The sequence below is a fragment of the Myiozetetes cayanensis genome, unplaced genomic scaffold (assembly GCF_022539395.1).
Source record: "Myiozetetes cayanensis isolate MyiCay16 unplaced genomic scaffold, myiCay2020 scf1, whole genome shotgun sequence".
NCBI classification, from domain to species: Eukaryota; Metazoa; Chordata; class Aves; order Passeriformes; family Tyrannidae; genus Myiozetetes; species Myiozetetes cayanensis.
Genome location: NW_026086604.1, coordinates 60,309,121 through 60,328,016, shown reverse-complemented (window position 1 = coordinate 60,328,016; position 18,896 = coordinate 60,309,121). Strand labels below are relative to the sequence as shown.

General features: G+C 37.3%; 1 protein-coding gene across 1 annotated transcript in view; it reads right to left on the bottom strand.

Moving 5' to 3' along the window:
* Positions 1-18,896, bottom strand: part of AHRR (aryl hydrocarbon receptor repressor) — a 65,652-nt gene that overhangs the window by 8,246 nt on the left and 38,510 nt on the right. Inside the window, exons 3-5 of the mRNA XM_050314941.1 lie at positions 18,083-18,183; positions 2,448-2,537; positions 1,051-1,180 (exon numbers count right to left, since the gene is read on the bottom strand). Of these exons, the coding sequence (XP_050170898.1) occupies positions 1,051-1,180; positions 2,448-2,537; positions 18,083-18,183 (321 nt within the window). The remainder of the gene's footprint in view (positions 1-1,050; positions 1,181-2,447; positions 2,538-18,082; positions 18,184-18,896) is intronic.

The following is an 18,896-nucleotide window of genomic DNA, read 5'->3' as shown; positions in this document are numbered from 1 at the left end:
ACATCTGCACAAGTCCTACCAAAAATAAAATAAAAGCTCTACAATGGGACTCAGGTGAATTTCTCCAGAAACTTTGACTTTGTTTCCTGAGTTTTTGTAATTTTTAATGATGCAAAGTGGGGTAGCAGATGTTTCTGGTTTTGAGATCAGAGATCACAGAAAATGCATTAGAAAAAGGAACAAAGTAAGGAAAAACGCTAATGCAAGAAAAAACAAAACAAAAAAAAATGGACAGTGGCTGGTTAGCTAAAATTCAGCTGTTGCTTCCTTGATTTTTAATGAAGAATTTTCCAGTTTTGAACTATAAGAGCACAGCTTTTGAAATAATTCTCAAAAGACATAAGTATTTATAATAAAATATGAACTCAAGAACTGAAATTCTCCATGATACAGATTAGGACAAAAATTCCAAATATTTGCAAATTTTGTAGTTTGAAAAATTAGTGCATGTTGTTTAGCATGTTTTCTGCGTACTTCCTACAAAATCTTGCCAAGTTCCTCAGGCATCTGTAAGTCTCTTGTAAAACATAGAAACTGTTTTACAAGAAATGCAGGTTTCAGGAGTGTGTTTCTGAGGACTTCATAAGGGTTGCTGAAGGATTTCTTGCAAGTTTCTCCTCACCTGTGTACATAATTTTACATGGGAAAACAAATGGCAGAAAGTAACACTGCCACTGTGGTTCTGTACATAAACATTTTGCATGGGATTTTTTTGCATTAATGAGGGGAATACTCATGTCCTGATCAGTGTCAACAACAGATTGGTAGGATGAAGACATGCTGTTCATTCTGTGTGTGAAGAATATGTGTAATTAGTCAGAGAAACATAAAGGAAACAACTTTGTGGCCTCAAAGGCACACACTATCTTATAAATGCAAAGGGTCAGGAAGCAATGTCATCTATGAGACAATGACACAAATAAATGCCCCTGTGTAGCTTTCCAGTGAAGACTCTGACTTGACATGGCACAGATATGGGTATCGGTGGAACGCACTTCGATATCTCTGCACAGTGGTGCCTGTGTTTCCAAACAACATAGACAAGCCCACCTGTTTCTGTCTGTGGTTGCTGTCCAGACAACATCTGGGGAGGGTTCATGGCCCAGTGCAGTTGTCTACAGAAATCCTGGCGATCATCCACATGAATGTAATCATATATGTTTTGGTGCATTACATCAGTCTGAAACAATTGCAACAAAGAATGTTTAATTAGTAAGCATAGGGGGGAAGATGCTTATCTTTAGATTGATACTTTATTTAAAATTAAGGCTGTGTAGGATACTTCCAAACCAGATTGTGTGAGGAAAGTTATTTTAGAGGCCCCTATTTTTCAACATCTACTTTTTCCTTTCACATCCTAAGGTGATGCTTTCTGTTCTTAACTCATTTGTACATATGCAAATGTGAGTCATAAAAACATCTAATTGGCAGCTGATGACTAGTAGCATCTCCGGAGACTAATGCTATTTAATTTCTAAACTCAGCAGGTTTGCAGAGGATTCCAGCTGGGGAGAGCAGAACAGCTCCTCGATGGACTGTAAAAATGGGCTGACAGGAACCTCAGGAAGTTCAGCAAAGGCAGAGTTCTCTCTTAATTTTGGGTAACTCAGGAAAAGAGAGATATTAGCATATTGAAATGAGCCCAGGAGAGTGCTACCAAGACACTTAAGAGGGCTGGAACACATGATGTATCAGGAGAGAAGAACAGGGTTTGTTCAGCCTTTCAAAGGGAAAACCTGAGGAAGAACTTACTGCTGTCTACATCAACCAAATGAGCAGGTGAAGAGAAGACCAAGCCTGACTATTTTCATAAGAAAAAAGTGGGAGGATAAGAAGCAACAGACACAAGTTGCAACACAGAGAACGGGACTTAAGAATAAGTGAAAAAAATTACAGTCAGCATGGGTAAACACTGAAACACATCTTCCAGAGGGACCACAGAAACGCAACGCTTGATTAGATGAGTCTCGGATCAACCTACTCTAGCTGGAGGTGCTTTCAGCATGAGGTTGGATTAGATGACCTCCAAAGATCCTTTCCAACTACACAGTTCTGTTATTCTGTGACTTTACAATACATTTATTAATCACAGACAACCAGCCTAGAAAAACAGCATCTTATACTGAAATTGAAGGGAAACTTTTAGCTAAGTCTTTCTTTTATACTGGATCAGGGTTCTGTTAACAAAAGCTTTACAAAAGAAACAGCATTACAATAAATCACTCTTCACCTGACTGATCACAAAAAAAAAAAAAAAAATTTGAAATGGCGTAGTAAAATAACTTCGTTTCAGTAACAGGGTATGTCTAATCAGCAGTAGAAGGATAAGGTAGATAAGGTAGCAACATACAGTGCTGCATTTTAGAAAGCCAGTTAGCAGAAGGGGCAACAAGAAAGTCAATACAATGACAGTGGCTAAGTACTCTAAAATTTGTCAATATATTTACCTGATGAAACCCTAGATAGTCCACAATTGTAGATGATGCATAAAATATCATTCCATCTGCACTCACCACCAATGCAAAACCATTCAGTGACTGAAAAAGGAAAATTAAATAATTAAAATGATAATAAGAAAATTAAGAACAAAACTGGTATAAATGTAATAATTTTAAGAATATTCTAGATATGAAAAAATCACTCTGCAAAAATTTGGACACCATAAAGGCCTTTTTTTCCTACCATGAAAAATTAATAACAACCTGGAACATGTTTTCTTTTTTTCTTTAAAAAAAAAAAAATTAATTACAATATAACTACCATATTGCATTACTAGTTTATTGTCTGTTAAATTATCTGCGTAATTATATTTTGTCATTATTCATCAAATTAAAGGTTTAATAATGAGTCAACTACTTTGTTTTTTCTTTTAATTTAAACCTTCATATTCCACAGTAATTGATTTGAATATATAGTCATCGATAAATAAAGATAATATAATAATCTCCAACATAAAAATTAAATACATGTGCTGTTATAACTATGACTTTAAAATTGCATCTGTATTTTAAAGTATGACTCTTTTCTTAAGCTCTAATAAAAAAATACATACATAGAATAATTGCATAAATGAAATTAATATAAAAAGTAAACCATAAATACTTCTTTTCTGGAATAATATTTAATCTGGAAAAGAGTTAAATTAATTCTTATAGACTTGATGCAAGGAAAGCAAGCAGAGAAATCCAAAAATAAAAGTAAGGTATAAATTAAATACATGATATAAACATTAAGATCATGCTGCATGCAAACTGAGAATTATGCCTGTCTTCCCTTGATAAAGATTTAGTAACATGTCTTTGCTCCAACAGGTTGCGTTACAAGGTAGTTTAGATCCTCCCATGTGATGTTTTTGCAGTCTTTGGACATAACAGTTCAAATAGCTGTTGATGAAATACTGCTAAATTATTATTATCCCTACTTCACCTTACTCTCAATTTACTGATGCGCCTATTAATCCAGAGTTAATCCTGAAGCACAAGGAGGACAGATTTTCAATTGTTCAGTAACCAGATACACTGACATATTTTTGTGAGTTTGGTTCTCTTTTCGGTTCCTAAATAAGGACCAGATTTCCAAGACTGCTTAAAGGCTGTTCCCACTGTGACAATGGTGGGCAGATTTTCAAGAGTTCAGTGCACAATGGGCTGACCTCCTCAGAAGGTTTGGCCCCAACCATAATTGTGGAGCACCTTTGGAAATGTGGCCCTACGGGACCACACTTGTCCAGAGGCTCTGTGCCTTAAAAAACCTGTGAAATGATGACTAAAGAAATGTAGTGGAGATGGCTTACCTACATTTGGAAAGAGCTGTAGCAGCAAGTGATTCAGTCAAGTCAATGCTAACCATAAGTCATTGCTAAGAATTGTCAAGGGCAAATCTTGCTTTGTTCCGTGTCAGCTCCAGAGGTACAGATCTTTTCCAGAATAAGTGTTATCTCTGCCTAGTTGGGCTTGTGTTAAATAGTAGCTATCCTTGTCAACTCCTCAAACACAAGCAGTTGCTCAGCTGGTGCTATTTTCTGCTCTAAATAAGGCCCACATTTGTCCCAGCACCTCACCAACCAGAAGACAATGTGTCAAGATTTCTGCATCTTCACATCTGTGCCTTTCACTGCACTGAGAGGAACCTCTATAGATGCTAACTGTCATATACATTTCCAACGTGAAATGGAGACAAGAAACCATTTCTGGCATCTTGTCTCTTTGGACTCATCTTCACAGCAATGAAACCATCAGTGATGTGATACTAGGAATTTTATTACATTTTGAACATCTGGCAGGCCTTTTAATTTAGATAGACTAAAAATTTCCACAAAGAGAACCACAGGACTTTTAAGGGAGCTCCTTTGTGTCTGTGGTTGTTACCATGCCTATTCCAAAAGACCTCCAGTCCTGACCACGAAACAGGGGCAGGTAGAAATTAAGAACATTAAAGAAATTAAAGGAATGTTATTCATTTAAAAGAAATTCTTAAGCTATGCAAACTAATGCACCAAACCCTATCTGGAAAGGCCTAAACAATGGCCACAAGATCCAAATAAGCTCAAAGAATCTCACAGGTTTCAGCCCCTGTAGGAAATAGCCCTGGAACATCTGCCTTTGTCAACGATTGCTTGTATGAACCAAGAAATAAATTCCCTATTCAAAAATTAATCTTCTTCAACATATTGGTACATACTCTTTATGCCTAGACACCTACCCTAAGACATCAGTATCTACCTTTAAAAAGTAAGACTTGCTCCCCCACAGCAGAAGACAGGAAGGTTTTTCTTTCACAGATTTTTCTTTCACAGAGTCAGTCAGGATGGACTAGATGCAGCAGTTTGTAAAAACTGGAAAGGGAAATGAGACCATGTGGATTTCTAAGGGTTCAGATCAGTGCACTGGCAATTAGATCTGCAAGGTTGGAGGAGGTATTAAAGAAGGGGTGGGAGGACCAAGAGGAAAGAAGAAGTGGAGGAAAAGTTCAAGGAGCAATGTGTTGAGGTTAAGCCAGAAACAAATATGGATTTGAGGGACGTATGTAAATGAAGAGAGTGACAAACTTCCCCTGCTTTGTTTTTGGTTTGTTCTCAAAATTCTGGTGTCCTCTGCTGAGTTTAGATCTCTTAACTAAGTATTGCCTGGCTTTCATGGCCCCAAATGCAGACATCTGCTGCTCTGTCCTGCAAGTAGGAAAACCAATACCCACTTTGGTGCAAAAACAACTTTTATGGAGCCACATGAGTCTACTGAGGATTAACACAAATTCCAAGTTTTTAACCTCATTTTAGTTGGGAAACCTGCTGCTTCAGCCCCATTAAAAAGAGACAAGCCGGTCATAAAGTAAAATGTCATAGCCAGTGAGTCTCACCCGTGGCTGCAAATTCTCCTGTTTTCTCAGTATTGCCCCAAACCGTAGTTCAGTGTGAAAACAGACATCTGTAGCATAGAGGACTCTGAATAGAGTCAGAGTGGGCTGAGATTTATATTTTTCTTATCTACTTGCCACAGGTGGGGATAAGGAGGAGGGTGTTTCCTAGCACAGGTCTGGTACCCCTGAGTGGGTGTGATTGCAAATTAGTAGGAAAATATCTGTTCCAGCCTCTCGGATGAATCTCTCAGGTACCAAATACCAACTCCATACTGAAGTTCTTTCCAGTAAAACTGCATCGAGATTTTTCCATTTAGCTGTCCAGAAACCTAGTGATTTGTAAGACTGAGTGGAAAAGAGAGACAGCTTCAGACCATGAGAATAAGCAAAAATATTTCACTTTTTTTGTTCTAAATTACCAGGTGTCACATTAAACAGGACAAAAAAGTATATAGCTCCACTTAACATTTTTAAACCTTTTCAATTATTGAAATAAAATTCTCAGCAATAGCTTTCTCTCACTCCCAGTGAATGGGGGGCTTCGGTGGTGTGCTGTGTCAGAATCACAGCAGCCATCTGCCTGAGTAATTGATAACCTGGGGAGAGGAAAAGGGGAAGAGAATGTGGACTAGCGTCATCCCATGTGTGGTTCACACTCTTTAATGTAAACATGTGTTTACCCAAAACACCGAGGGGACAACACAGAGAAGTAAAGGCAACTCTCTTCACGTCTTCAATCCTTTCAGTAGAAATAATGTAAAGCCTAGGCAGGGCTCTTGTATTTAGAGGATGAAATAACCAAACTCCACAACTCAATGTCAATGGTATTTGCATTGTGTACAACTAACATGTTTTAATAAGTGAAGTTCACTTGCATCTGAAAATTTTAGGAATATTTTTAGGAATATTGTGTGTTTTAAAAAAGGAACAGAGGGTCACTTGCACATAGAAAAAAAAACACACACACACAAAAATATATGGAACTTAAAACTTTTATAACAACTCTCTTCAAATCTGCAAAAAGTACATGGTTTTAAACTGCCATTTGGTAAACCATATGGATTCAATGACAGATGGAATTTCTAATCCAGGATAATAGCTGAAACATGTGAGACGGACTTAAGTATGTATTGTGAACATTTGTTTGTTTGTATTTGGCTTTTTAAAAACACTTACACGAGTTTTCTACATTGTACTTAAAAAATGAAATCATGTGGGAGTTTTTTCCCAAATGAAAAAAAAAAAGAAAGAGCTTGGCACCAGACAGAGGCCTGTGTTCTTTTGAAAAAACATGTACATCCAATTATATACTCACGAAAAGCTGCACCTGCTACTGAAACAAAAAAGCAATTAATCTGTCAGTTCAAAGAAAGTATGATATTATTCTGGTACCCACAGTAGCTGTGAGATGAAAGTTATCAGTTCCTTCCATTAAGAAGTTTTTGAAACATTATTAGTCAAGAGGTTCTCTTTGGGAATGAAGGCAAATATTTTGAGGAAGATAGGACTTCCTTTGGCAAGATCCTTTATATATCCTGATTTTTTTTCCTGGTCTCATAGCAGAAAATCAGCCAGAAAAGACTTCAAAGATATTTTGGTCAAGGTCATGGCATAGTAAAAATAAGGAGGAGGGAAAAAAAAAAAAAAGAAAGAGAACAAGTTCCAATCCACATTTCTCTTATTACTCTTCCTTGAAATAAAGGAAAATTCACTAGCATTAGGTCTCCAGAGGCCATGTTACTATGGCTACTAAAGTACAACAGTCAAGGCCTGCAGCCATGCCTTGCTTTGAACAGATTTTCGAGTCACGCAACTTGGGTACTAAATTTCCAGGGTCAGTTGGCTCACAGTTTATATGGAACAGCTTCATTTAATAGTGGATTACTGGATTTTTGCATCCTATGTAGGATGGGGCAATTTTCTGGTGATCTAAATCTATTTAAAAACTCTGGAAATTATGTACGCTTTCTTGTCTTATGAATATTAGGAGGGAAAAGCAGACAGTTAATGTGTCTTCTGTCTTCAACTGTATTGTTTAGAGAATCAGTATTCTTTCCACTGGTGTTTCTAGGACTCATAATTGCCCTTCTCAAAATCCCTCTGGAATCCCTGAGGTTCTCTTTATAAACTAAAAAAAAAAATTAAAAAAAAAAATTAACTCTTACAAAACCCTGAAATAAAATCCTACATAAAAGACTTTTCAGAAATCCCATATCTGGTGACATCAGAGTATGGCCTTTGCTCAACAAGTACAGTATCTCTTAACCCTCTGGACTCTTATGTATTTCTCTGGTATCTACAAAGGAACTTCAAAAGGAATATTTCTATGAGTAAGGACTATTTCATGCAAAGGGGAGTGGCAGAATTGTTTTAGCATTCAGTTTTGATCAAGGGCTTGCATGTATTGCTTATTTTTCAGGCAAAAGAAACAAAACAGAAGACAAATTTCCATCATTTGAGCCAGGGAAGGAAGTACAGGCTGAAGTCTACACATGTGGGTTTATAAGGGAAGCCTTTCATAGAGAAAGTGCTCAATCTGATGAACTGGTTTTCATAGACAGCAGAAATTTTTTTTTCAAATACAAAGGAATTTTTTTTTCAAATATAAAGAAATACGTACATATGATCATTAGGCCCCTTTCACTCCCCCGGCAGCCCAGGTAAAACAAAGTTCATGCTCCTGCCTCTCTCCTTGACCCTGAATATCACTTGAGGCTTCTTTCTGCATGGATATTCAGCAACTAGTGCTGCACTACCAAGAGCAACAAGATCGTTCACAATGCCAGATAGATTTGAGCCCTGGCTCACCCATTTACTGTCAGAGGGAACAGCTGTGCCATCTGAAAGGCACAAATGACTGTGAATCATTCAGCTGGTGAAATTTCTCATTATTCCATTTCTCAGTAACTCATCACTTCCACCGAGGAATTAGGAAAACCTTGGAGATACTTGTTTATATATGTGCCTTCAGCCTAACAAGAGAGCTGGAACACTGTGGCTCGTCAAGAGGCAGCAGACAAAACTGGCCTCCTGGAAATCAGTTAGGAAAATGTAAGTCATTGGACTCCGGTAATTGTGAGCTATAAACTTTCAAGAAAACATAGTAGTTCCCTGGAGGGTGAGATTGCAATGTGTGCACACATGTAAACACATTTTAAACCATGGTGATGTTTTTTATATGCTTGATATGTAATAAGTATTGGACACAACCAAGAACAACTTTGCCTTTGAAGTTGTTTTGAATGCATGATGCAAGATTGTAAATGCAGCTTTTCTTCCATTATACTTTCCTTCCAGCTAAGCTTTTGTAACACAGCTTGCTTAGTCTGTGTCAAGTCCTTGGAATAAGGCCCTCTTCTTCTTACCATATGCATGAACTGCTGGTCCCCACTGAGTGTGACACCTCAAAACCAACTACTCTGCCCAAGGTGGGACTGAAAAAGAAGAGCTGAAGCATCGGTTGACTTTGTATGTGCAGAAAGTTGATGTGGTGCACAGTAGAAAGAGATGCATGCTGATTAAATCCCATTTTTTTCACAAAATGGATGTGAGAACTCAGACCATGCTTCCACCGTGGAGCAGTACTAGTGACTAATAGCTTACACGTTTTGTTGCTGCAAAAGTGAATTCATGGGTGACACCAAACACCTCAGTACAAATTTGTTATAGGGCATGTTTATTTAGAATAAAATATTATCATGAAAAATGCTTTCTATTATTGATGGCAAGGTTTGGTGGATTTTTTCATCTCTAATTGTAAAGACTTCATGATCCTTTTCTTTGCAGTACCATATAGGATTTCATATGAGAAGCAAGAATATGAATACTACCTGAAGTTAATGGGCAATATACAAGTACTGGAGACTATTTATAATAATCTAAAGAAGAATTATATTCAAATTATTAATTCTAAAGTTGTTGGGGAAAAGCACATTTTACTTATTAATACATAGATACATGTATGATGATTACTAGATATATTAGTGAGTACTTGGATGACTAACATGCCATTTACCTTAGTAATTATCATAAAGGATACTAAATTATGACATAATCTTTTATATCTTTTCCTTAAGCCTCCTCATTAATCATGATGTCGAATTTAAAATTGTGCTCTACTAGTAATGGAACCCTCCTGTCAATGCTCTTTCACACTGGACTACACTTGGAAATAGAAACAGTCTTTATATTGATTTATGCAGTTTCTCATTTCACTTCCTCAAAAGCAGATGTTGTATTCACAGATGGAAGCAAAGCTGGGGCAATATTATATCTTCAGTGCAAGTTCAGCTCTTCATTTTTTCTGAGTTTTGCAGCTGCTCAGAGCTTTTCAATCTTCTCTTCAACAATTTCAATAAAGAAAATGTAAGCCTGATTAAATCCATTTGAGAAGACTCAAAATGAAGCATTAATTGCTCACTACTCTGCACTTGTGATAACAAATTTAGTTAGGTAGACTTTGCAATAACAAATGTAGTAAGATTAACCATTATCTTTCACAGAAATAACTTACTGAGAAGAGTTTCAAGTAATATTTATCCAACATGTTGGACAATTAGACATATGTAAATACCAAATGTCTGTATTTTTTTTTCAGTGTTATTTACATGTAAGTGCATCAAGTCCTGATGAGAAGCCGTCATAATATTCCATCCACAGCTGACTTTTATTTGTACTTACAAACTGTTAATGAGCGTGAATGGCAGACATCTCTTTCTGTAAGAAATCAAAACTAAAAGAGACAGCATTGCAGCCTATATACTGTAAACTAAATGTGATGTCCTAATTTCAGAGCAGTATTTTTCTGCGTATTTAGCACTATATATCACATTTCCTAACAAGACACTATTTCAGAGGGTGGGGAGAAGAGCAAAACAATCTGTATTTCACATTCTGTTTGGTAATATATGCTAAACTAGCTCTTTTAAACATCATTTCATGTCAGTAGAATTTTCAGGGAGTGTGGCCTTCCTGAATTTGACTATGGGAACTGTTTTACTGTGCCACTTGTCAGCTTATGCATATATTGTATCCTCTAAGTATCCTGTATCAGACACACCCTGTCCCATACTGACAGCAGGGGCGAATTCTGCTATTAAGGCATTATGCTGACCCAGAGAGGAAGGCAATTCTTATTCTAATCTAGATATCAAGTGGGTGACAGTGGATCATCTGGAGAGGGGTAAGGATTGAACGTTAGAAACAGCTCCTCTAACCAGCCGCAGCAACTGCAAATATTAAGCTGTGTTATAGACTTAACAAACCCTTCCCCAAGTCTCTTCTGTGAGCCTCTGCTTTAGTTTGAGAAGATATTTCTTTCCTTATTGCTAAAAAAGGCCCGGTCTGAGTTACTGGAGAATTCTGGGGCATTGCAGTACTAGGAGGAGTGGGGAAAATGCAGAACAAGTTGCTGAAAATGCCTGCTTGTTGGTCCCCATCAGCTTTTGCAGCTAGGAATTCCTGGAAGAACTGCAAAAAACTATCTAATTTCTCTTTTTTCTACTCATAAAAATCTCAGGAACTGTTAAAATCAGAATAATGGTGATTTCTCTTGAAGTTCTTGGAACAGGAACAGAACTATCTGAAGGGTGCCCGTCTGTCTTCCTGTCCTCCAAATCAATACTGTATCCTTGCTACTAATAGGAAACAGTATATTTAATGGTCAGCATCATGCTTTCAATAGAAAGGGTATTTTCAGTTCAAACCCATTTAAGTTTTATTAGCTATGGTAAACAAAAAGTAAAAATGAAATATACTCAAAATTTCTAGTAAATTGTATAAGCTCTTCGTTTGAAACCTCCATACCCACAAAACAAAATCACCCCGAGTTTTCAAAAATTACAAGACTGAACACAGTCTAGACTGGATCTGCTTTCTTGCTCATCATTCCACCTTACTGAGAAGTAGCAAGGCTGTAGCTCATCAGCTTTTCTAAGTTGAGAATAAGGAATATACCAGAAGCAAGTATCATCTGTAAACACAGTTTAGGCTGTTCATTTATAATTTCACCCCAACCAGTTGAATGTTCATGCAAAAATTTTTACAAAATGAAGAGTGTGTTATGACTGCCTTTGTTACTTTAATGTGAGAAGTCAGTTCTAGTAGCAGACTAAGTCCTGGTGCATCTGTATGATGCAGTGCTCACATATAGATATCAAAACTATTGACTTGTGAGAACAGTTGTGAAGGATTAGCTCTGAAGTCAGTGAGAGAAAAAAACTTACAGAGCTGAAACAGGAGAATATGTTTTGTTCAGGAGGAAGTTATGTGGCCACTGGACTATATCCAAGAGGCACCGAAATAGCCTGAGCAGCAACAGAGGAAGTGCCTGTGAAAAGTGAGCTCGGGTGGAGTTGGCTGTGATGAGCAGTCTGGAGACAGCAACAGTGGCCTGAAATTCAGATCCACATCTGTCTGGTCTGTGCCCAAAGCTTACTGATTTCTTACCTTAATGCTGTGGATGGACACCTGCTCTGTTGACTGGTACAACTAAAATTTCTCAGCCAACCCTCCTTATATGACAGCAGGTTTGCCTCTATCCTGACAAATGGAGGACACCTTTCCTGATGCCAGTGCAAACCAGAGGATGCTGTCGCTCCTCACCACACACCTGCACTGACTGCCTGCTCCCCCAGCTCCATGACATTAAAATAAGCTACTTGTCCTGAATTTTCCAATCCACTCCCAGCTTGCTCCCCTCTCAATTATGATCTGTTGTTTCAAGCTGAAGAAGCTAAGTACTAACTCTCATCAGTCCAACATGTCACATATACAAGTTTTAAAAACAAGCACTTAATTGCTTTTACCCTTTTGCTAAAAGGTTTCACTCAAGCTTCTGCAAGATTACCTGTTTTTCCTCTTCAAATCCCTCCTTAAAACTCTTGCAAAAGTCCTGGCAAAGGGCAAGCTGCTCAGACACTGTGCGTGCTGGGAATTGTGGTTACCATTTCATTCATTATTTCCACAGAGTGTTGCCCGAAGAAACCCATCTTTTATCACTTGTCTCAAATTTAGGCTGAAAATCTGAAGGGAGAGGATAACATGATTTTGTTTTGCTCTGTGGCCCTGTCAGGCTGGATGGTGCCACCTCCTGTATTTCAGAAACCTCAGCACCGTGGCAGCATCGTGACTGCTATGGTCGTAACAGTAACACTAAGGACTGGAGGAGACAGCAAATGGTATTTAGTGGTTGTGGCTTTTCTGTCCAGATTTGTTAGAGAAGGGGAAAAAAAAAAAGAAAAAAAAAAAAGAAAGAAGAAAGGAATAAGAGAGAACATTAGTTATTTGTTTAAAGGGCAACAGAAAGGATGTTTTTTGCACAGAGCTGTGGCCATGCCAAATTTCAAGTCTGGATTTTAGAAATACGCCTATTTGCAAAGAAAGAAAAAAGGGACCAAGGCCTCTGAAGTGTTCCTTTGTGTTTTGCCTGTGCCTGGCATGAAAAAAGTGAATGTACGCATGTGATAAAAAGGCAATCCTAACCCCATTTATGGCGCTTTTTTTTCATGGATAAATTCTGTGTAAGTCATACCAAGAGACTAATGTCAGCTTAAATCATGTCATCTGAATTACTGGGAGAAGGTCTGTGTTTGAAAACAAAGGAAAGCAAAAGGGTTGTTTGGATAACTTTTAAAAGCTGTATTAACTGAAAAAAAAATTCACTAAGACTGTGAGCTTTTTGTGAGAATTTCCTATTTTAATGGCCCCATTTTAAAACAGTAGATTAAAAGTGAAGCACTGTATCACCATCTTACAGGATTTACTTCAGAAGGACTGTGCTAAGAGAGTCAGCACCATTGGAATTCCAGACCAGAATAAACCAAAAACTCTTTCTCTACCAGTTTTTGATTTCTGAAGGTTGTGCCTTGGTCATAGCCTGTATAATAACCATGCACTTTTGTTGGACTCCCAATTTTCCTTTTCAAGTTTATATTAAAAAATAACAGGAAGAGTAAAAGCTCTTGCTCTCAGATTGAAATTCAAACTGGAGTACCTTTTTCAAGAGTACAGTTTTATCCAGTACTGATAACATAAATCAGTTTGGAAGAAGGAAGTGGAATCACACTAACAAGTTTAAAAAAATTACAGGAAACCAAGTGGGAAAAGGGTTTCCTATGTTATTTCCTTATGCAGAGTGAAGAACAACACCAATAGGATGTTTTCTAATGTATCATTTTCCAACTCCCTAGGAATGAAACTTGAACTCTAGTTCAAGGTGTTAGTAGAGGCCACCAGGAGAGACCTTTCAGAGACAAAATGTGCACATACACCTCCCCCTTCAAAGTAACTGCCAGAAAAATTATTATTTGCACCCCTTTTTAAGGTAACAACATAATGTTAAATAATATTCTTCAAACTTGCATTATGTCAAATCCTGAATTATTTGCTTGCATAAGAAGTCTGACTTTCATTGGTTTTGAAGACTTTGGGTTCTATTTGGTATTAAAGCTGTCAAGAAAAAACTCACTGAGTTCAGTAGGAGCTACTAGGTAAGAACCAAAATTTCCTACTCACTATAGTGACCTAACATGTGATATGGAGTTAAGAAATAGTCCATAAAGAACTTGTCTGTGTGATAAAGTTCCTGTTTTATGTGATAAAGGCCTGACTATGCTACAGCTTTGCACCAACAGTCAAAGCACAAATTCTGCTGGTTCCATAGCTAGATAACCTGAATTGTCTCACTAGTCTTGTTGCTTACAACTCAAATCTGCAAAATTCGTCTGCTAAGTGGTAGAACAAAAACATGCCTACAAAACATGGAAGCTCAGTTTGAAAAACCCAACTTTAGGTGATTAAGTAGCTAATGTAATGAAACTAAGATTATTAATACCAGTGGAGAATTATAAGGATTGCACCATCAAACCTAGTTTTCATAATTTTGAAGAAGTTTATTTATTTAATAAGTCAAAGACCATATGTCTGTGAATTTATTATTTTTAAGATATTTAGGATGCCAGGCACCTGACAGTCTTTGTCTAAACATTTCAGTAAGGAAGTAGTAAGCCTCTCCAGATCCCTCTAAAGAGCCTTCCTGCCCTCGAGCAGATCAAAATTCCCATCCAACTTCACTTCGTATCAAACTGACAGTGCACTCAATCCCCTTATCCAGGTCATTGATAAAGATATTAAACAGAATGTACATTGTCACTGGATAAGAAATACCAGGATATCTGCTGAGTGCCATCTTCAGTGCAACCATAAAGAAAAGCATGAGACAAAACCACAGAAATATGATTCTTGTGCTCTGAAGCCTTAAGAGTAGAGGACTCGTGGAAGTCTGACCCTAAATTTTGCAAAAGACTGGCTTGGAAGATCCTGAAATCAACATGAATCTTCTCTGAAAGTGTCTGAAATGCCAGTGAGCATGGAAATGACAAAATAAGCCAAGTCTGGCGTTAATCAGTTTTCATCAGAGAGAGGGGGCATGACAGAACCAGTCTTACTCCGCTAGCATCTCTTTAGGAGCTGCTGGGATAGTCCGTATATCTTTATAATTTTTATGACGTTTTGGTTATAAAACACTATTTTCACACCTGAAAAGAATTATGTCCAGTACATCTAGAGACAGAGATGCCATAAATCCCATGCTGCAGCCTACAACAGCATAATAGAAGACCAACAGATACAAAAATGAAAGCAAGCTCATCAAGGAACCTCCTTAGCAGCAAGAGCTGATACAGAAATTTCAACATCAATGATTCTTCCACGACAAGCAGAAAAACTGCAGTAGCAACTGTGAAGTGGTCCATAAAGACCAAGTGACAATTTTAGCAGGGTGCTGCTTAATATGCAAGTGAAGTTACGCAAGAAACAGCAAGAGTGGTGAGGATGAGCAGAGGCCTGAATGCATGTCATTGAGAAAACAAGTCCATGTAGGCCCTCCCTCTTGACAACAGGCATTTAATTCTTCCAGTGGATAGTATAACACGTGACAGTTTCACATGCATTTGGGATGAGGAATTACCTGCACCACAGTGTAGATTCTGAGTCTGGACTTAAGACTGGGAGTGTAGTAGAGCTGGGGGGAAGAGCAGGAGGTGGCTGAAAGCCACGAGATGATTGTTGCAATCAAGGCTATTGCCTAGATACCCACCAGTGATTCATTATTTTTCCAAGTCACCATTTTATTGTGTTTCTCCACCCCACCACCCCATAAATTCTATCTAGATTTATTGACTGCCAATACAACTTATTTTCCCATTTTTCTGTTTACGGGTTTGGCCCAGTGTTTCTTAAGCATTCACTAACAGGCTTCAGAAACTGAGTGTGTCCCTTTTCTGCCCAAAGGCATGTGGTACAACGGTTGCAAAACCACCTGTCTTGGAAAATATTCTGAAAGTGCAAAGTTAAAAATCATTACTGCAGTCAAACTGTTGGAATCTGAAGTCTCCAAGGACAGTAAAATGAGAATGGGGTATACTAAAAAAAAAAAAAAATTAATAAAATTAAACTTTGATTCTCTGAGCTTTTTCTGCCCCTTCCCTCCAAATGGAAACAAAGATGGCAAGAAAAGACTCTCTTATCCAGAAGACATGTTCTTAAAACACTGGAAGAAATTATTTATTTAGATGATACCTGCTGTGCTCCGCTAAAAAGTCTTTGATAAACTGGTATCATTGTTTATTCTGTTATTGCTGATGAAAGCTATTTGATTATAGCTGTAAAAAATCTCCATAAAATTGTAAATAAAAAACACATGTTGTGGCAAAGGCCTTTAGAAATAAAAAACATTTTAAACATACTTTGAAGACAGCCTAATTCCATTGTTTTCTTTCAAGCTGAAAGGGGAAGTACTGTATTGTTCCAAGACCCAAGAGTCACAGATATATTATTTACCAGTAATTAGAGTTCTTGGTATTCCATATTTCTATCTATACACGGAGCAGAGGGAACATACCTTCTAGGAAATAAATAAAAGCCATTATCCCTTATTTTCTATTAACGTTGCACTCAGAAACAGTATTATTCACACATATTTTGGTGATTCAGATTATTTTGGTTTGTGTTATATAAAGCATCTAGGAGAGGTTGCACAGTGCAAGGTGTTGTCACGAGATGGAAAGTGACTTTCGACAGCTGAAAAATATCTCTTGAGAGCAAACAAAGTGGTCAGATTCACAAGTCAATATACAAAGCACAGCAACCACTATTTGCTTTTCCTTGGAAGGAATAATAAATGTGACTCTTTAGTTAAAATCCCACAGTCCCCAATAACTAGCGTGGTGAATTTGGTTGAACAACTTAAAACCACACTTTTCTTCATGTGCCATAACCACTGAATGATGACCTGAGCCAAACTCAGTCCTCAGAGAACATTCCCAACAAGCCCTAAGGAAAACTCACCCTCTTATTCTAGGTCAGACATACCCATAAACAAAGCTGGCAAGTACATCCATATTAACATGCACTTAATCAACCAGTTAATGATCCACATTAAGTAAGAACCAGGACAAAATATCTCCCCTATATTCAAAGAAAATATGACTCCTACATACTCTGTAGTAAGCTGACCATCAGAATATTCCATATTAGATTCTACATGAAATTATGTGCAAATGTTCTGTCCATGTACTCATGGTAGTAGGGCTACTGTTTGAAGATCCCTAATGGTTATAACTTGTAGGCATGTAATATACACCCAACAAAACATAAACTAAATACAGGAGACCCTCATTAAAAATTATATACTCACCATATTTATCTTTTATTGTACACCCTTTATTCCCTATTCACTGAGAATGGAAATTACTGCAAAACAATACTTGATAGCCAAACATTTTGTTTTGACACTAGTACTAGCTAATCAGGTGCTTATGTTACTTGCTTTGAAATACAAAATTAAAACCTTCTAAAGTATTTAGAGGAAGGAAAGCAGGATGTCAGTTTCCATTCCACTGACTTGAACGACTTATGGTATTGAATCTCATGATAAAATGTATTTTTAATTCAACAGTTCAGCAATTATTTGCCAGAGGCTACTATTTAATTTACATTTACATGTATCTCAGAGCTGTCATTAAAACACATGTTTTATACCATGAATGTTATCTTATCCAAAACAACTATACATATGTAGTCTTAATCACATAGGAATTTCCAAGGACCTCAGTGTATAAGACGTGTTATTACATCATGTGCTTGAAATGCGGATGTATCTGGGATGGACCGCTGTGCCCTAGCTGGTTCAGTAGTTCACAGCAGTATTAATTCTTCCTTCAGATAAATGGATCCAATTCTCAGTAACAGTATGGCCCCTTTATGCTGCTTTGCCGATATAAAGTCATCCTGAAGGGGATTAAAATACTTAGAAGGAATAACTTTTGTGTGCACAGTGTGTGTGCAGAGCACAGAATTGAGGCATTAGGATAAACTAAAATATCCTAGAACATTCTCAACTCAGATCAGAAACCAGGAAAGCTCATGTTGACGTCCTCAAAATACTGGCCAAGTAAAATAAACCTATAAGTGAGAAAGAACTGTGAACTGGCCTGCTGGAGTTCACTGGTAATGTCGAGGATGTAAAGGTGTGAGATGCAATTGCCCGAATGGAGACTGGCCATGACTGTCAAAACTGCCAGTTTTGCTCTTTGAAGAAGCGTTCACAGGTGTGATTCTAGAAAGACTCACACAAAGACTGACCAAAAGTTGCCACAAATAATCAGCCCGAATATATCATCAAACTGAATAAATTACAGCCAGAAAAAACAGCGGTTTTTTCACTCACTTCTAGTAGAAGTCCACCTTCTTGTACAGCAGTCTTGTTAGATGTATTGTCTTCTTTTATTGTTTGGCCAACTTGCTTCTTAAAGTGCTTTTCTTGAATGGCTGTTAAAAAGAGTTATCATAGTGATTAGGGCCACTAGACTAAAATTCTTATTTAGGCACTTAACATGCATTGATTTAATTGGGAGTTACTGTCTTTGTGGTCTGGATCTCAGTTACTGACAACTTTCTTTTGCTGTGAGGGAGAGAGATACATATTTTGCAGCCCAGATGTTTTTTATATGAAATATCTATCACATTTTTTATTGAACATATTGTTTCCATTACTCTACTCTACATAAAGCAACAACCAAAACCCACAGGAAAGAAACAAAAGAAAGTTAGCAAGTTGTTTTGTTTATAAAAATATGTATTATGACAATATAGAAAAATGTCTATATAGTTCAGAAGACAAGGGACTGAAATAATTTTCTTATTTTCAATGCTGACCTTCTTGACATCAGATTATTTTCAGTCTCACTTTACCCTACTCACTTCTACAAGTTTCAGCCTGACTGTAAGATTCAAGGGAATGTTCTTAAACTGTTTCATTTTTACACAGAGGTTTAAAGTTTGTTTCTAGCAGGTCATTTATGCCATGAAATTCATTAGTAGCTCTCACTACAGATTAAAATTCCATGTATTTTTCCTAATAATCATGAAAGCTTTTGAGGGATACAAAACTGGTGAATGCTCTTACTGTACATTGCTTGATTAAAAATATATTTGAATACTCCAAGTCTTCCTATCGATATATCCTACAGAAAAATCCCTGA